Source organism: Staurois parvus, unplaced genomic scaffold, assembly GCF_062004578.1.
Source record: "Staurois parvus isolate SC_StPar_1 unplaced genomic scaffold, SC_StPar_1.0 ptg000050l, whole genome shotgun sequence".
NCBI classification, from domain to species: domain Eukaryota; kingdom Metazoa; phylum Chordata; class Amphibia; order Anura; family Ranidae; genus Staurois; species Staurois parvus.
Genome location: NW_028317846.1, coordinates 3,421,105 through 3,440,862, shown reverse-complemented (window position 1 = coordinate 3,440,862; position 19,758 = coordinate 3,421,105). Strand labels below are relative to the sequence as shown.

The window sequence follows — 19,758 nt, the reverse complement described above, 5'->3', positions numbered from 1 at the left end:
CACCAAAGAAACGCTGGGAACAGGGGGGATTTAAAATATTTTTGATAGAATTTGGCCAAAGTGTACCCTGTATATCGAGGTTGAGACTTCGGCAGGGAAGAATTGATTATCTTATCCCAGAAACAGCAGCTGGTGAATAGCGATGGAAGGGATGGGGAAAAAGGTGTGTACAAGGCCTGAGGGTTGAGCCAGGAAGGTCATGTCAAGGACTGTTAATTTTGATGTAAAATTTTAATTTAGTTTTAGTCATAGTCTGTTGACAAAAATGCCATTTTAATTTGTGTTATTTTAGTCATCTGAATTGTTTTAGTTTAGTCGTACTGTAATCGAATAAAATCTCCAGTACTTTTAATTGAACTAAAATCATCAGTGCATTCCAGTAATCTCCAGGAAGCAGGCAGACACAGGGAGCCTGCGTTTCTTAGCTAATACAGCTTGCCTATAAAGTCAGGGGGTTAGGGCTTTAACAGACAGGCGGAGCTCTGAGGAAAGTGGAAGTTCAGGTGGGTAAACGTCCCGCCATCACATTTTCTTTCTGTTTTTGTTCATTGATGAAAATTGTAATTGATTTTCATCATAATTTTCGGCAATTGCCTTAATTTTGATTTTATTTTTGTTTTTGTCACTGAAAACCTGCCGCTGACCAAAACTATGACCAAAATATTTTCATCAACGAAATTAACACTGAATGGCGAGCAGGGTAGTCTGTTTCTTGGCTATGTAAATAACCTCGTCAACTGGAGGGGATTAGGAACAGGTTGCCTAAGAGAAAATAACTACCCTTGTGCTGTCCTCAGGAGATGCAACAAAGAATCTTATAAAGGGCAGTGCATCATGCCTAGGTTTCAAGAGATTTTTTTTTTTCTTGATGAATCAGGCATAGACATAATTTCATACTGAAGAGGGTGTCTGAAGAGAAGTTCATATCTAGGAAGGGGAAAAAACAATTCCTTCCTCGAAGAGGCAATCGGATATTTCCTGTATCAACTACCCCTGGTGGTGTTACCTATAAATGTTAGTATCCAGTTATATTTTGTAAATTTAGGCATGCATCCAGCTCTTAATAAAAATAATCTAATGAGCTGGCCAGAACTAGTTCTTGAGAGAGTATATTCCACATTTTCACAGCTTTTACTGTGGAGAAGCTTTTTTATATGTGGAAGTAAATCTCTTTTCCTCCAGATGGGAAGTATGTCCCCTTGTCCTCTGTAATGACCTGAAAGTGATTAGGGCTTTTTCACACATTGTGTGATGACAGATGTTTCCCTGCATTGTAGCACATCTGTCACCTCAAGGACACACAGAAATAAATTGTTTCCTGTGTGTCCTATTCACCTTGCAACACACATCAGAGCTGCGCAGCAGTGTGCTGTGATAAAATGTTGCAGTTTGTCGCAGTGTACTGAACAGAATCACATGGCACAGTACAGCACACAGTGAATCATCATGTACAGCGCCACAAATAAAGTGTACGTTTTGAACACTTTAACCACTTCCGACCGCCCACAGTACTGTGGACGGGCGTAATGTACAGGCAGAATGACGTACCAGTACATTGCTCTGACTGCACTAACAGAGTAAGGCGCTGCTACTGCATGGGATCACATGATCACAATGTTAACAAAGCTATTATGAATCAATCTGATCCATAACAGCTTTGCTTCCCTTCCTAGTGAGCTGTGATTGGCCTACAGCTGTTACATAAAATATGGGCCAATCAAAGCATCCTGTACCATGTGATTAGCTGTAGCCAATCACAGATCATTAGTATTTTGGACTATCATGGACTTAACCCTTTCATGACACTGCAAAGTGTAAAAAAAAAAAAACGAAAAAAGTTTTTATTTTTTTTCTAAGGCTTTTTTTTTTTTCACTGCTTCCCGCCCACCCACAATGTGAGGGTGAGTGGTGGCTCTGGGCTAAGTGACGCACCCCCGCTTCACACCACACTGAGTAAAAGCACTATATTTTACACACATACGTTAGATTTTCACATTTAAACCTTTGATCACCCCTGTCACCCAACCAGTGCCATTAGTACAGTGTCTGTCTATAGCATTTTTCACTGATCACTGTATTACTGCCACTAACATCAGATTAGTGCCTCTCCCAGCCAGGGTCAACAAGCGTTAGATTGCCCTTACACTATTGCACTCACGCTATAGGTCACTGATCACCCCCCATTACTGGTATAGTGTTTGTACGGATCAATATATTGATGAAGAACAGAACTATACTAGTGCCCCCTTAGTATAGTGTCCTCAAAAACGCAGTGTTGGCAGGATCAGCTCTGTTCGCTGCCAGCACTAGCATTTAGTTCCTCCACTGTTTTTTACGAAAGAGTTGTATCAATTGACTGTGGAAAGCAATTTTATACGCAAAACAATACATGGCCGCCCATCCAAATTCAACTCTTAGGAGACCTGCATGGAAACCTATCACAGTTTCCGAATTTAAAGCTTTTTTGGGTATTACAAAAAAGAATGAATTGCGGTCATATTGGTCTACAGACCTGATTCATCATATGCTCATGTTCTGTGCTGCCATGGCCAAGCATGGATATGCGAAGATAATGCACTTCATGCATTTCAGTGATGACACTCTCTTGAAAAAAATGTTCTGACAAGGACCAGCAATGTACTGGTACATCGCTGGACTTTGAGTGGTTACACCAGGATGATGTCTGCAGCTGCAGGTATCATTTTTATTTATTATTTTTAGCTGGTGGTAGGCTTTCATGTAAAAGCAATCTTAGCCGCTAATTGGTTACCCCCTCTCCCCCGTTTCCGGCATCCTTCTAAGGCTTTTTTGGACACTCCTGTCCCACTGGGGAACCCGAGAATGCAGCTAGCGGTTCTGCCAGCTGACCTTAGAACTGATCGGAGACTGGAATGGCTCCAAGAATCTCTATGGTCTAAGAAACCGGAATCAATGAGCATTCCATCATTTTGGTTTCGCCGGATGTACACCGTTCCATTTTTGAATTGGGAAAGCATCTGATCATACCGATCTTGGTGTGATCGGATGCTTTATGGGCAGGGGAGAGAGGTCTAACAGACCCCAGAATTCTAAGAAAAGTGTACCTGTCACTGCCTAATGCTATCACAGGGTATAAAAATATTAAAAAAAAAAAAAGGGACAGTGTAAAAATAAAAAAGCAAAATAAATAAATTAACGTAGTTTGATACCGTTGCTCGGGCTTTTACAATTTTAAAGCATGTCATGTTTGGTATCTATTTGATAACATATAAAAGATTATGTTGGGCAATTGGGCAATATATTGTGTTTTTGTGCAATAAAATTCAAAAAAGTATTTTTTCCCAAAAGGTTGCAACACCCACTGTTTCATTCTCTAGGGCCTCTGCTTTAAAAGAATTGTATAATGTTTGGGGATTCAAAGTATTTTCTTGCAACAAATCTGATTCTTTGATGTATAGTGACAGCTGATTCTCTGAGCTATAGTGAAGAAAAAAAAAAGCCAGTAATTACATTTAAAAACTGGCACTGACCTATAGTGACAGCGACTTTTTTTAAAACTTTTTTTCTGACCTCCGGAATGGATTAATTGGTTTTCAGTGCATTCCTATGGGAAACCACGTTTTGGTTTGCAAATTTTTCGCAATACGAAACGTTCCAGAGAACGCATTGAATTCGTAAACCTGTAATTCAAAAGTGGAAAAGCCTTAGCGTAAAACAAATGAAATCAAGGAATACAAGTTAAATGAAGCAAATGAAGAGGTGAAGACCTAAGAGAAGGAAAAAGGGGAGAAAAGCAAAGGAAGAGAGGCAGGGAGTTAGGGGGGAAAGGGTTTGGGGCATAAACCCCACAGGCTTGGATCACAAAGCCGAGGAGACACCTAAAGTGTAGGCAGGCAAGGTGTAATGGAGCCGTGGCTCCTTTTTATTTTGAGAAATTTAGGTCGAGTGTCTCTAATGAGATGGGACATATTTTTTCATTGATTAGCAACATCCTCGTGTGGTCTTTGACTACTTGAAAGAGAACAGAGGGTTTCCTCCAGGCAGTGCCAGGACAAGGTCATCCAACGTCCAGGGCAAAGATAGCAATATTTTAATGGGCTGCTCTATGAATAAAGAATGCACCAAAGGAACCTTTTAAATAATTGCACCGCATTAAAACACATGGTACTTTATCATGCGTTTTGTTGCAGATGAATGAGCGCAATAGAAAGATGTGTGTTGTGCTAATAAAAATTAATGTTGCCAATGCTCACCTGTTAAAGTGCTTTGTGTGTTTGTGTATTACAGGAATGCACACATTCATGCAACACACAAATATCTCTAATAATACATTAAAGCAGGCCAATCACATCCACATTTCAAGTTAAAGAATTTATACCACTAGACCTAGGATGTCCCCATCAGAGTTCCCCTTTCTATCAGGTGTCCCCTTTAGAGAACCCCCCCCTTCCCTTCCCTCTTCCCCCTTCCTTTCCCCTTGTGCTCACGGATTTTCTGCCATGAAGGCAGCTTCTCCATCTTCTCTCCAGTCAAGTGGCTAGTCACATGACAAGGGGAGACATTCTGCCTTCATTCCTCAGTGCCGCGCTAAGACTGAGATGAGGTCTCAGTGCTGGCTGTCTATTGTCCCTTGCAAGCTGGAGGGAGGAAAAAGCCTAATCCTCCCTCCAGCAAGTGTCAGCAGGTGCCCGCTTAGCCCCGCCCTTGTACTGACCCTGTCTCCAGACTTTGGTTATAGTCTGCTTAGCAGCTATGAACAAGTAGATTTTTTTGTTGATAGGGGAAAAAAGACCAGGGATAGGGTGGTGTAGAAGAGCTAGTTGCACATCCTTAGGGACTCTGAGGTTTGTAGTAGACCAAAGGTTTTGGACCAAAACACAGTTAATTTTAGACAGGTTATTACTATAACAAGAGGCTAACAAGCCCCCTTTTAAAAACAGTATTGTGCAGTGGCAGGTTCCCTTTATGGAGACATCGGGGATCTGTTTGGACTCCTGATGCCTTGCCTACAGTTTCCCCAGTCAGGGGCGCGCTCTGTTCCAGAAGGCTCCTTACCAAGCTGGGATGTGTGATCCTGTAAGTGCTTGGCACTTTTGGGTTCTATAATTGAAGAGGAGATTGGGTAATGTTTAATGGTCTTCCACTTGCCATCCTGAGGCCTTTTGCATGGTCCCAGGCTTCTACAGACAGTTGAGCCTGGAACCAATGGCAGAGGATGCAGTTCTTGATCTAGAAATGATCATCAAGCTAAAGCTGCCCTGATCAATTGTACAAGAACATGTATAGCTGGCTGATCTTCTTTTTTTTGTTTTTCTTCTAACACCTTGAGTGTTCTAAGGCAGGGGTTTCTCAACCTGTGGCCCTCAACCTAAAACTAGGGAAGCTCATGCTAAGGGTCAACAGTCCACTGATTGCGAAATGAGCTTGTAGACCTGCCAGCCCAGAGCATCTGTGTGCATTGAGCCAGCACTGGCAGCAGAGGAAGCACGCGGCTATGTAGGGAGGAGGAGCTACATACTGTAAGCTGATGCCTCCTCTGTAGCGCTGGCTCCTGTCCCAAGTGAAGTGATACCAAATGCACGTCAACTGGGAACTGTCTAGCAACCTGGAGGCGGAGAGCAATGCCAACAGAAGCTGGAAGAGGAAAAGGTCGGCATATTAAACAACACATACACTACACTTTTGCAATGGGCATCTTAGCACCTATAAAAGGATTAACAACGATTAGATTAGACTGCTTTCACACTGATTTGCAGGTACATCGCAGTGCACCTGCTGCTCTCCTGTGGGTTTGTTGCACTGATCTATAGACTTCTATTGTATCCTGTGGCTTTGTTGCGCTTTCTGAAAGCGCACCCAAACTCCTAAATATACCACACTCACAAGATATAATAAAATTCTATGGCAAAATACAGCACAGGAAAGCTGCAGGTAAACTTTAGCTCATCAGTGTGAAAGCAGCCTTATAGGAGGCTCAGGACAGTAGCGGCTCATTTACACCTGTGGTTTGGGGGAGGTAAAACCACATAGTTGAGATGTGTTTTAGCCACACCTCCTCAGTCACTGGCTTAGCATCAGGGGTTGCAGTGGCGACCCCGCCCCATGCTCTAATGGGCCCCTGCAGCCTGTCACATTCTGTTTTACACTTGAACAAGAGGGGTGGTGGAGGTGGCATATACAGGATCCAATCTTTTCTTTTTTTCTCCTGCAAAGCCAGCTTCTCATCCTCCCCTCCTGCTGGCATTAAGTGGCTCCATGAAAAAAATGTTCATTATGATATAAAAAAAAAAAAAAATTGAAGTTCTGAACCATTCATGTCATTGTAGCCTGCATCCAGTTACCAAATCACTTAAGTGTCCCTCACCCTTCAAAAGATTGAGCACCCCTGCTCTAAGGTGTATGACACATCCTTGGCACTCAGAGTCAAAGTCCTTTTTGGAAATGATTTCCAAATGGGAGGATCAGCCTTTCATTTACACCAGCTGATCAGTTTTGTTTAATGAGAAAAGTTGGAGTCATCCTTTTAATACCAGATGCCTGTAGAACACATGGAACATGCTAATGCATTTCTAGACAACTTCCATGGTTACTGCTATTAGCCTCTCCTCAATACTAAGGCATAGTGGCCATCACATTGATGTGGTCAATACTAGCATGGTTTGGTGAGAAGGGTGGAGGTCAGAACAGCAACCGCAAGACCTGCATGTTACAGAACAGCTTGGGCTTCAGGGTTCTCCACATTCTAGGGAACCTTAGCTGGTGTGCAGTCACCTGTAACTGCCTATCATTCATGTTTTTTTTTCATTGCACTGGTTTGTTTGAAGTTTATGGTTTCTTTAGAAGTATTTGATTGTTGTGGTATGATCAAAGAAGGCAGTGCTGATCAGGTAAAGTCCTTTTGTGATTTTTTTTTTTTTCTTTTAGAAAAACATTTTCCAGATGGAAAGAAAGAGATAACATTTCCTGACCAGACAATAAAAAACCTCTATCCTGATGGAAAGGAAGAGAGCATATTTCCTGATGGAACAATTATAACATCTCAGCTGTAAGTGCTTCTTCATAAGTACACCCTTTACATCTCACTTCTTATCCATAAGTACTCACAAACATCTCACTTCTCAACCACATGTACTCCTCTCAGTTGATCACTTTTCATCCATAAGTATTCCTTGCACATTGATCACTTCTCATCCATAAGTATGTCGTACTCCTCACACAGTTCTCACTTTTTCTCATCCATAAGTGCTCCTTGCACATTTCTCACTTCTCATTCATAAGTATGTACAGTTGTGTTAAAAATAATAGTGTGTTTTCTAAAGTAAGTAAAGCTCAAAATCCTTATAATAGCTTTTATTTCCATACACACAAATGCATTGGGAACACTACACAGTCTATTCCAAATCAAAACATGAAGAAAAATATATCAAATTTGTTATTACTTTACAGAAAGTGAAGAACGGAATATTAGGCTGTTCAAAAAAATAGCAGTGTCTGCATTACTGTATAAACTGAAAAATGCTTGAAGATACAGCTCTCATGTGAATTACTGAACTAATATTTAGTTGTATAAGCACTGTTTCTGAGAACTGCTGTACATCTGTGTTGCATGCAATCGACCAACTTCTGGCATCTGTGAACAGGTATTCCAGTCTGGGGATTGGGCTGGTAAGGTCTGGGGATTGGGCTGGCCACTCCATAACATTAATCTTGTTGTATGAAACCAAGATGTTGCTCACTTACTGGAGTGTTTGGGGTCATTGTCTTGTTGAAACACCCATTTCAAGGTAATTTCGGCATAAGGCAACATGACCTCTTCAAGTATTCTGAGGTATTCAAACTGATCCATGATCCCTGGTGTGCGATAAATAGGCCCAACACCGTAGTATGATAAACATCCCCATATCATGATGCTTGCACAACCATGCTTCACTGTCTTCACAGTGTACTGTGGCTTGAATTCAGTGTTTGGGGGTCATCTGACAAACTGCCTGCAGCCCCTAGACCCAAAAAGAACAATCTCGCTTTCGTCAGTCCACAAAATGTTGCACAGTTTCTCTTTAGGCCAGTCAATGTGCTCTTTGGCAAAATTGTAACCTCTTCAGCACATTTTGTTTTTCAAACAAGGGCACATGGAGTGGGCTTCTTGCCGATAGCTTGTGTAAGGGAATTCCTGTGAGACGGCTGGTTAATAAAAATGCGCATGCGCACAGCAATCTCCGCATAACAATGACCAGACATGCGCACATAAATGCGTGATCGCGCAAGCACGCGCACAGTGAATATTGGCGCCAGACGGACTATTTAAAGGATACTTCTGCCTGTGCTTAGTGCTGACTGGTCTTCAGCTGTTTCCCTGTGTCCTGCTGTATTCTTGTATGATCCCCTTGTTGCCGACCCAGCTTGTTCCTGACCTGACTTCGGATTCTGATGCTGCCATGTTGCTCGTTCCTGATCTCGGCTCTGTTCCTGACTTCGGCTTGCTTATGATTTGGTACCTCGCTGCCCGCCCGTTGATGACCCTGGCTATTCCTGTGACCTTGCTCCTGTCTCTGATCCCAGCTTCCAGTCCTGCTCAAGTGCCTGCCTGGTTGTCTATTATACCAGCTCTGTACACCATAAACTGTTCCTGCTTCAAATCAGCTGGGAGATCTGACACTTCATTTATCCTGATCCTGTTGTGCAAGCGGAGTGCCCTCTTATCCCAGGTGGGATTCTGAAACATCGCTACCATTCCTGAACCGGTGGTTCACCAGTCTCTTCAGGATTCCAACTGCAAGCTCTTCAGGCAACACCTGCTGGCAGTCTTGTTCCCCTGGTCCCTCGGCACCCTCTGTTCCACATCCAGCAGGGTCAGGGCTAGTGACACAAGTGAGACTGGCCTCGTCATTTCATTCTCCTATCAGGTACGTGACAGTTTGGCTTCACATAGGCATCTTCTTTGATCATCCCGGAGCTGATCATTGGCTGAGTCTTTGCCACTTTGGCTATTCTTCGATCCATTCAAATGGTAGTTTTACTTCACGTCTTTCTGGTGTTGGTTGCCAGTTTAAAGCAATTAAGATAGTTTTAGCTGAGCAGACTATTAGTTTCTGCACTTCTTTATATGTTTTCCCCTCTCCAATCAGCTTTTTAATCAAAGTACACTGTTCTTCTGAACAATGTCTGGAACAACCCATTTTACTCTGATTTTCTGAGAGAAATGCACTATACCCAGCATGTACAACAGTTATTGTCTTTGTCCTTAAATAAGGGACACCTGTTTGACAATTGTTTTTTCACAGACTGAATGACCTCATTAACCACTTGCCCTCCTGAGGATTTACCCCCCTTCCTGACCAGGCCATTTTTTGCTTTACGTCGCTGCGTTACTTTAACTGACAATTACACGGTCATGCAATGTTGCACCCAAATGAAATTTATGTCCTTTTTTTCCCACAAATTGAGCTTTCTTTTGGTGGTATTTGATTGCCTGTGCGGTTTTTATTTTTTGCGCTATAAAAAAATAAATCCAACAATTTTGAGAAAAAAACCTATATTTTGGACTTTTTGCTAGTTAACATGTCCAGTAAAAAAACAATTAAAAACTCAAATTTCGTTATAAATTTATGCCAAAATGTATTGTGCGTCAGGTCTTTGCTGAAAAAAATCCCAATACTTGTAAATTAATTGGTTTACGTGAAAGTTATAGCGCTTACAAATGGCGGTATAGATACTGGGATTTTTTTTTTTCTACTAGTATATAGCGGAGATCAGCGACTTTTAGCGGGACTGCGGCAGACATTCTGACACTGGGGGAACAGACTTGGTGTCACTGACATCCCCAGTGACACCAATACAGTGATCAGTGCTGAAAAAAAAAAGAAAAAAGCACTGACATTGTACTAATGGCACTGGGCAGGAAGGGGGGTTAATATGAGAGGCGATCAAAGGGTGGAGTTATGTGTAGGGGGTGTTTTACTAGGGGGTCGGGGTGTATGCTTGACTGTAAGCGCACTGCTCTGTGCCCGAGCCCACAGGGAGGAAGACTGTTTTACAAACTGTTTTGTTTACAAAGACCCACCAAACCATATATTTTCTGAAAGTACATGACCTGTAGAAAAAAGGTGCTACACATTTTTAAAGCCTGGCGATATTTGCGCAAATGTTTATCAAAACAATATTTTTGCTAAAAATATACTAAAATCATTTTTCGCATATACAGTGGGGCAAAAAAGTATTTAGTCAGCCACCAATTGTGCAAGTTCTCCCACTTAAAAAGATGAGAGGCCTGTAATTGGCATCATAGGTAGACCTCAACTATGAGAGACAAAATGAGAAAAAAAATCCAGACAATCACATTGGCTGATTTGGAAAGAATTTATTTGCAAATTATGCTGGAAAATAAGTATTTGGTCAATATCAAAAGTTCATCTCAATACTTTGTTATATATCCTTTGTTGGCAATGACAGAGTTCAGACGTTTCCTGTAAGTCTTCACAAGGTTGGTACACACTGTTGCTGGTATGTTGGCCCATTCCTCCATGCAGATCTCCTCTAGAGCAGTGATGTTTTGGGGCTGTCGCTGGGCAACACGGACTTTCAACTCCCTCCAAAGGTTTTCTATGGGGTTGAGATCTGGAGACTGGCTAGGTCACTCCAGGACCTTGAAATGCTTCTTACGAAGCCACTCCTTCGTTGCCCGGGCGGTATGTTTGGGATCATTGTCCTGTTGGAAGATCCAACCACGTTTCATCTTCAATGCCCTTGCTGATGGAAGGAGGTTTGCACTAAACATCTCACGATACATGGCCCCATTCATTCTGTCCTGTACATGGATCAGTCGTCCTGGTTCCTTTGCGGAGAAACAGCCCCAAAGCATGATATTGCCACCCCCATGCTTCACAGTAGGTATGGTGTTCTTTGGATGCAACTCAGCATTCTCTCTCCTCCAAACACGACGAGTTGTGTTTCTACCAAACCATTCTATTTTGGTTTCATCTGACCATATGACATTCTCCCAATCCTCTTCTGGATCATCCAAATGCTCTCTAGCAAACTTCAGACGGGGCCGGACATGTACTGGCTTAAGCAGGGGGACACATGTGGCACTGCAGGATCTGAGTCCCTGGCGGCGTAGTGTGTTACCGATGGTAGCCTTTGTTATGTTGGTCCCAGCTCTCTGCAGGTCATTCACTAGGTCCCCCGTGTGGTCCTGGGATTTTTGCTCACCATTCTTGTGATCATTTTGACCCCATGGGGTGAGATTGCGTGGAGCCCCAGATTGAGGGAGATTATCAGTGGTCTTGTATGTCTTCCATTTTCTAATTATTGCTCCCACAGTTGATTTGTTCACATCAAGCTGCTTGCTATTGCAGATTCAGTCTTCCCTGCCTGGTGCAGGTCTACAATTTTTGTTTCTGGTGTCCTTCGACAGCTCTTTGGTCTCCACCATAGTGGAGTTTGGAGTGTGACTGTTTGAGGTTGTGGACAGGTGTCTTTTATACTGATAACAAGTTCAAACAGGTGCCATTGATACAGGTAATGAGTGCAGAACAGAGGAGCCTCTTAAAGAAGGTACAGGTCTGTGAGAACCAGAAATCTTGCTTGTTTGTAGGTGACCAAATACTTATTTTCCACCATAATTTGCAAATCATTTCTTCCCAAATCAGCCAATGTGATTGTCTGGATTTTTTTTCTCATTTTGTCTCTCATAGTTGAGGTCTACCTATGATGCCAATTACAGGCCTCTCTCATCTTTTTAAGTGGGAGAACTTGCACAATTGGTGGCTGACTAAATACTTTTTTGCCCCACTGTACAAACACAGCAAATTTTACCAAATTATTGCAAAATTCCTACTAAATATAAAAAACTTAACCTGTATTGAGTTAATAAATAAATAATTATACATTTCACATTACACCTTTTTGCGAAATGGTGAAAATCGAACATACGGAAAAATTTGTTTAAATCTGGAGAATTTAATTTTTTATTTACAGCTTTCAGAGTCTGTAAAAGGGCCCCCCCTCCCAACAAACCTTATATTTTCTGAAAGCACTTGACTAGTAGAATAAAAAGGTGCTTATTTTTTTAGGCCCCACAATAGTTGCGCAAATGTTTATCAAATCACTATTTTCACAAAAAAAAACACTAAAATCCTGCGTGGAAAATGGGGAAATGCCACAAACACCCTGCAAAGTGCGTGCAATGCATGTAATTGCGGCGCATTTGTCTCCATTATAGATGAATGAATAGGAGTCTGTATACTGAAACATAGTAAACACAATTTACTATGTGTCAGTGATTAATGAATACAGAAGCATTCTTTAATGATCACTGTCTGCATTCAGGAAAGGAGCTGCAGCGGCTCTCCCTCCTCACCTTGCTGACAGCTGTCAAGTTGGAGAGTGGGGGCTGGTAAGAAGAGTATGAGGAGGGAGAGTCAGCTAGCAGGGCTGCATGGGGAAGGGTGTGGGAATCAGGGACGGGGTGGTTGCACTGAAGGGGGAGTCACATCTGTCAGCAGCTGCAGCGGCTCTCCCTCCTTGCCCCGCTGACAGCTGTCAGGATGAAGGGGGGGAGAGGCTGTTAACCAGATGCCCCCCCCCCAAAACTTACCTGATCCCCATCTTGATCAAGGGATGTGCATGAGAGCTTTGACTTTCCCGGGTCTCTCCTTCCTGGCGATTTGCTCCCACTATCATCAATCACAGCAAGTTAGCCAATGAAGAGAAAGTAAAGGGGTGGGGCTGAGCCATGCTCTGTGTATGAATGGGCAGACTGAGCAGCAGCTTGGGAACTCCATAGCAAGTTGCATGCTCTGGGGACAGGAGGGATGGACCAGGAATGTCAGTGGGCAGACCCAAAAAAGGAGGATTGGGGCTGCTCTGTGCAAAACCTCGGCACAGAGCAGATAATGTTTGTGTTTTTTTAAAATCTGCCTTTAATATTAAGAGAGCATGACTATGCCCACCCTTTCCACCCTGCTGTGCCATTCATAGAAACTGAAGTACAGCTTCTTGAATGAAGCAGGATCTCTAAATGGAGGAACAGTGCGATCAATCACCCACCCATTCCCAATTCAGAGCTCCTGTGTCCTTCATAGAAGCTGTACTACAGCTTCTTTGAATGGCACAGCAGGGCAGAAAAGGTGGGTATAGTCAAGCTATCTTAATGAGAGCTCCTGACAGACCCTAATTTACAATGACCCCTGCTGCACTGAAAGGTGGAAAGAAAAGGTAAAAAATTTCTCCCAAACCAAAAATAATTGTCACATGGGATGCTTTATACTAAATCGAGGTTATATCCCTTGTGCTGATTTTTAAGTTTGTAATATAGGATAAACTTGAGCTTTAAACACTTGGAGCAAATGGCTGTAGTTTTAAATTTCAGTTATAACAGTTTGCTAGAAGCCTTCTGGCTCATCTTTCACATGCATGTCATGTCATATGCACTTTTGTTGTCCTGGACTGCAGATACCTTGTGCAAGAAGTGTGTGATCTGCTTGGCCTTTATGGCACAAATGTCTCATCAGACCAACTCAGGATACTATTGTCAAAGATGGTACAGACAGCAAGAACACCCATCTTCCTCAGTGGAGAAAGCCTTAGGAAAGGAGTGCTAAAATCCTTTTCTTTGAATATTAGGAAATGCCTTGTTTCTTTGCTTCCTATGCCTCTATGTCAAGAGGATACTATCATTTATATGTAATACCACCAGGGGTAGTTGATCCAGGGAATATTCGATTATGTATTTTTTTTTTTTTTTTTAGCCTATGTATTAGACCAACCAAATTTGGCTCAAAGTCCAATGTAAAATTCTGGCAAAGTCTGCCAAATCCTCAGAGACAAGCCTTCCACTGCATGAATGAGTGCCCCCAGATCGCATTGGCTTGGTTGCATGAAGTGTCATCCCAGGACTATAACTTGGAGTTATGCTCTGTGCCTCCTTCTCAGTTCTTAACTTCCTACCCTCCTGCATCACCACACACATTAGCACATCTCCATAAAGCCCTCTCGGGTCTTCTGGATCAAAAGCCCCAGTTTCTGTTGCAAAACAGTTTCAGGGGTTTAACCAATTCAGTGCCCCTTCTTGGATATCAAAGCTCTGAATGTCTTCATTTGAGATCAGAGGTTCTGAAGGGAATCCATCAAATCTGTCTTTATCTCCCCTTCACAGGAGAAACTTTCTAACTTTGGATATCAAGGATGGCTACCTTCATGTCTCCTGTGAATGAATGTATGCTGTGGGGTCCATACACAACCAGTTTTTGGCACTGTCGTTTGGCTTCTTCTCGTTTACACTGCATACTCCTCAGGGTATTAGCCCCAGGATTATTCCATGTTTATAGGATATTTAGATATTTTCTGCTGCACAAACAGTTGGTGCAGCACTGTCGGACGTGGCTTTGACTATCCAGAAGTTACACTGGTTCAGATGGATCCTGATCATAGATAATCACGGGAATCGATTCATCATTTACAGCATAAGGGTCTAGTCATGGACAACGTGCAGGCCAAAGTGTCCCTTCCACAGGCAAATGTTCAGGGACTGGTCCCAGATTTCAGCTATCCAGGAGTCACCTGATTATCAGAAGTCTGGCTGTGGCAAGAGAGGGTAGACAAGATCCTGTACTGGGTGGAACTTCATGTTCCAGTTTTGTCTGCGGTGTACATACTAGCCATAAACAATTGACAGGCAAACTTCCTCAGCTGGCAGCACCTGGATCTGGTGGGAATGGTCACTATACTGCTGGTGCAGGTATCATCCAGTGAAAGCAGTGGTGGCTCTGTATATCAATATACCCTCATCTATGCCTTTCTTCCTCTGAAACCTGTCTGCTGTACAAGATATTTAAATGGGGGTATGGTGATCCTTTTTGCTCTGAAATGGCCCAGGCAAATACAGTATACAGATTTACCATTCTAGTTCACAGTTGCTGGTTTTAACAATAATTCTGTTAATGCACAGGTTCTGAAGGAAAGGTGCGCCTCCAGATTCCATGATTCCTATGGTGCCAAAGTCTAAGAGGGCTACTTTCTGCAAGGTCTAATAATGAGATGTGGAAGGCATACTTCATTTAGTATGGATGTTTGGCCTTTTGCCATAGAAGTTGTCTGTGAAATTAATCCTTTCTATCCTGCATCTGGAACCTAGCCCTTTCTATCCTTTTTCAGAGAACATTGACCTCTCCTTGATTAACCCCTTTATGCCCTAGGATAAAACAAATCTTAACGCCTAAGCACAATTTTGCAACTGCTGTTAGCAAAATCATACATATCATCATAACTACTTTATGCATCCAGGTGAATTAGACCTTGTTTTTTTTCAGGACAAATTAGGCTTTCATTTGGTGGTAAATGGTAATGGATATCTCTTGATTTTTTTTATTGTTATCAAAAGAAAACTGGCCCAAGATGGTAAAAAAAAAAATATATACAGCTACAGCTTTTTTAAAAATATATTTCTTGCTACTACCATAACCCACCACCAAAGAAACACCCAAAATAATTTCTCCTGCTGCTGACGATTGCAGTGATATCACATAGTGGTATGTTGTTGTTTGTACCCGTAGTATGGCTCAGAAACAGTGCACATTTTGCTTTCTTTTAATCCTGCCAGTAACTGACACTGATACTAATTTTACAAATTAAAAAATCCTGACCAAAAAAAAAAAAAAAAACTGACCCTGACCCAAACAATACCCCTGACACTGACCTAGATCAAATCTTGATCTAGTTTTTTAAATTATTTTATTTTTTACACTTTTTTTTTTCTCTGAAAGGAGAGATACAGTGCACTCTTTCCTCCATTCAGAGAACAAAACACGGGGGCAGGCTTCACAATGACTGATCACTGTGATAGCCAATCAGAGGCTATCACAGCGATCAGGTGACCCTGATTCAGGAGTTCTGGATCCCGACCATTAGACCGGGACCCAGGGCTTTCAGCGAGACCCTGGTCTCTGTGCTGGGAGCGTGCCATGTGGTACGCTCCCAGCACTAAGGTACACAAATATGCAGCCCCACAGAAAAAAGCCTAGTCCAGTGGGGTTGTATATTTGCGTAAGGTCTTCGTGTGGACGTTAAGATATTGGTACAGTAGGTCATCCATTTAGCTTCCCCATGACTTTATGAGATCTAACACAATGGAAGCTGTTTGAGAATGTGCAAAATGAAGACCAGGAATACCTTCTTCTGGGTGGGTATAGAGAGGAAGTTTTACCAGGAGGTCTTTTTGGCCTCATCTGATGCCTGCTTCAGGTAGCCCTTTAAACTACAATCAGTTCTCTTGTTTCCTTGAGTCTGTTAATGTGTGTTTGCTATGTTGCTCACCACTCAGTTGGGCTAGCTGTTTGCATCCTGAAGGTGAAAGACTTCCTGTATCCCTAACTCTAGGAAAATGATTTTGCAAAGAGTACAGCTTTCACAAACCTTAGGCACTGTGAGATCAAGTTTGACCTAAGTGTTCACTCAAATGCTCCCTCCCAAATATGTACCTACTACCTATGATAGAACAAAGAGAAATGCTTATTGTAATGGGGGACGTGTGACTGTCTTTCCTTTCTTCTGCAATGTAGTCATGAGGAGACAGAAAGACAGTCTTGTGGAAGCCCAACTAACTCTGTTTGGACTTTGCAGAGAGCTTCTTTACTTTTCCCTGGCAGGTGAAAGTACAAGCAGCAGTGAAGAACTAGCATTCAAGTGAACCTGTTGCTTTGCCTGATGCCCCGGTTCACTTTAGCTAACCAGCACATATTTTCTCACTATAGATTGTAATATTTTATTAACAAGTCATTATTATTTTTCAGCGATGGAACCAAAGTAATAGAATTTGATAATGGTCAGCGAGAACTGCACACACCCCAGTTTAAAAGGCGAGAATACCCAGATGGAACTGTCAAGACTGTGTACACCAATGGGCAGCAAGAAACCAAATACGCATCTGGGAGAGTTCGGATCAAAGATAAAGATGGCAATGTCATTATGGACACTAAAATGTAACAGTATAAGATTACTGAAGATGTATTTATTTATAAAATGTAATTATTGTGTGTATATATTTTTATTAAAACAGATTGTGTAATGGTGTACTTATTGTATATATAAGCTGTACATATGATATATTTTTTAATGAACCTGTACTTGAATACCTTTTACTAATGTAATAAACTATATAAAGTAATGTTTGTGCAAAAATATTTTGCTGTAGAACTGTTTTAGACCTTTTGCACATGGAAATGATGTTGAATGAAATGGATGTGCAGTGTAAAATATGCCTTATTTTGTGTCAGGGAGCCATCTGCACATATGTGCATTTTTCAAATGTAATATTTTGGCCTAAAATATACTGTTGGAGGAGGAGCCACCCAGTAGCTACGGACATATCTTACACTGCAGGCCTATATGCGTGACTTCACAGCAAAGTCCAAGAGGCCTTAATAAATTTTTCCATACAACCTTGTACTAACATGTAGGAACATAAGGAAAGGTAAAGTTTTCTGGACAGGCTAAGGGATTTGCGCTTACTTTGTTTTTTTAAATGCAACCTAGAAGTTCCATGGTCTTACATACAATACCAGACTACCACTATATAGATTGTTACATCTGCAGTTGGATAGGAAAGGTTCTAGATTTTTTTTTCCCTTCCTAAACAGACATTCTTAATTTTGCACCAGACCTACAGGGTTATTTAGGAGCTCCAGGTATGATACATATACTCTGTATTTTGCATTGGTTGCTTAATTTTTCTTTTAAAAAATACATTTTTACATTGGATCACCAGAAACTTTTTTTTTTTTACTTAAATGTATTTTAAAAGGTTTTCCAGGGGTACAATGTAACAAAATGCCTGGTAACATTAATTAACTACCTCAACGGAGAACAAGAAATGAAATGAAACAGATCTAACAATAGATGTTTTGGTTAACCTCCAATATTACAAGGAATGGTAGTATGCAGTTAGCAGTAATAGAGTATTGATCTCACGGTGTACTATAGCAAGAATATTATCCCAATAAGTGAAAGCTCAAAATATAAATTTTAGCAACAGACCAGTATAGTGTATACCTTGAGACACAGAAGAGTGAGAACTTGCAAGGAACACTACAAGAAAAATGGATTATGCCAGAAGGGAGAGAGATGGAAGAATTGAGGGGAAAAAGGATGCTGTCAGGGGTGGGGGGCTTGTGTGCAGGGAAATGGGAGGATGACCAAGAAACCTCTGTAAGAGAAGGTTTACTGTGTGCTTAAAGTAGAACTATAGGTCAAACTTTTTTTTTTTTTCCATTTTGGATAGAGCAAGAGAACGTTGTAACTCATGTCAGGTTTTTTTTTTTTTTTTTTTCCTTCTGTATGCCATTGGCTATGGAACAGGAAGTGAAGGGAAATCTCCACAAACAACAAGTGAGAGGAAATCCCTGCAAATTAAGGGAATTCCTTGACCCCCGGAACTAGTGTCCCCACTATTACTTTTATAGGGACAACCTTTGCCTTTTACTTATACTTTAAGTATGAGGGACAAAGCAGACTTAGGAATTCCACACAATCGTAAGCAGTAGGGGCATTATTCAATCTGGCAGTGAGGCCTTCTATACATTTCACTTAATACAAGTGTGGTCGGTCTGTGTGCCTGCCACTAATGGGAGACAGAAGGTCATGCAGATGTTATTACATACAAGAGTAGTTTTCTAGCATTTTGAGACACTTTGGGTGGGGCCAAGTCCGTATGTGGCATGACATCGCTGCCCGACCCTCTCCGCCTCGTCCAGTCAGAGAATGATTTGTGTTCACTCAGAAAATGCAAACCATTCTCCAAATGGCACTTGTACTGAGTGGCTGACATCCTGTGTTCACAATGCAACAGGATGACTGCTCAGCACTGGAACTACAAGATCACTGGTGTAGTGGTTTCTAGCTTCCATGGCATTGGCCAGGTGTTGTATGTGTGTATGTATGCATAGTTACACAAGTCCAAACTGACCAATGTAACTATGTAAAAGATGCACCTTATCTGCAATTCATCTTTAAGCACTTGAGCTCTGGAAGGTTTTACCCCCTTCATGACCTGACCATTTTTTCTGTTTGGCACTGTGCTACTTTAGCTGGAAATTGCACGGTCATGCAGCACTGTACCCAAATGAAATTGAAATAATTTTATTTCATACAAACGGCTTTCTTTTGGTGGTATTTGATCACCACTGGGGTTTTTTAGTTTCTGCTAAGCAAACAAAAAAAGACTAAAAAATTGTGTGAAATATTTTCTTTGTTAAAAAAAAGAATCCTATAAAATCAAATTTCATAAATTTAGGGAAAAATTTATTCTGCTACATGTCTTAATAAATTAGAATTTCATCAAAAAGTTAATTAATTTCAGTAATTAAATTCAAAGAGTGAAACTCCTATTGTATAGATTAATTACACACAGTGATATAGTTCAAGCATTTCTTTTCATTTTGATGATTATGGCTTACAGCTAGTGAAAACCCAAAATTCAGTATCTCAGAAAACTAGAATATTGTGAAAAAATTCTATATTTTAGACTCATGGGGGTTTATTTACTAAAGCTGGAGAGTGCAAAATCAGACTCACTTCTGCATAGAAACCAATCAGCTTCCAGGTTTCATTGCCAAAGCTTCGTTGAACAAGCTGAGGTTAGAAGCTGATTGGTTTCTATGCAGAAGGGAGTCTGATTTTGGACTCTCCAGCTTTAGTAAATAAACCCCATGGTGTCACACGCCAATCAGCTAATTAGTTCAAAACACCTGTAAAGGTTTTTTGAGCCTTTTAAATGGTCTCCGTCTG

General features: G+C 41.4%; 1 protein-coding gene across 1 annotated transcript in view; it reads left to right on the top strand.

Annotated features, from left to right (window-relative positions):
* The window catches only part of CPAP (centrosome assembly and centriole elongation protein), a 102,267-nt gene extending 85,127 nt beyond the window's left edge, over positions 1-17,140 (top strand). The window contains exons 16-17 of the mRNA XM_089666188.1: positions 6,904-7,024; positions 16,767-17,140. Coding sequence (XP_089522314.1) covers positions 6,904-7,024; positions 16,767-16,959 — 314 coding nt within the window. The 3' untranslated portion in view covers positions 16,960-17,140. The remainder of the gene's footprint in view (positions 1-6,903; positions 7,025-16,766) is intronic.
* The last annotated feature ends 2,618 nt before the right edge of the window (positions 17,141-19,758 follow it).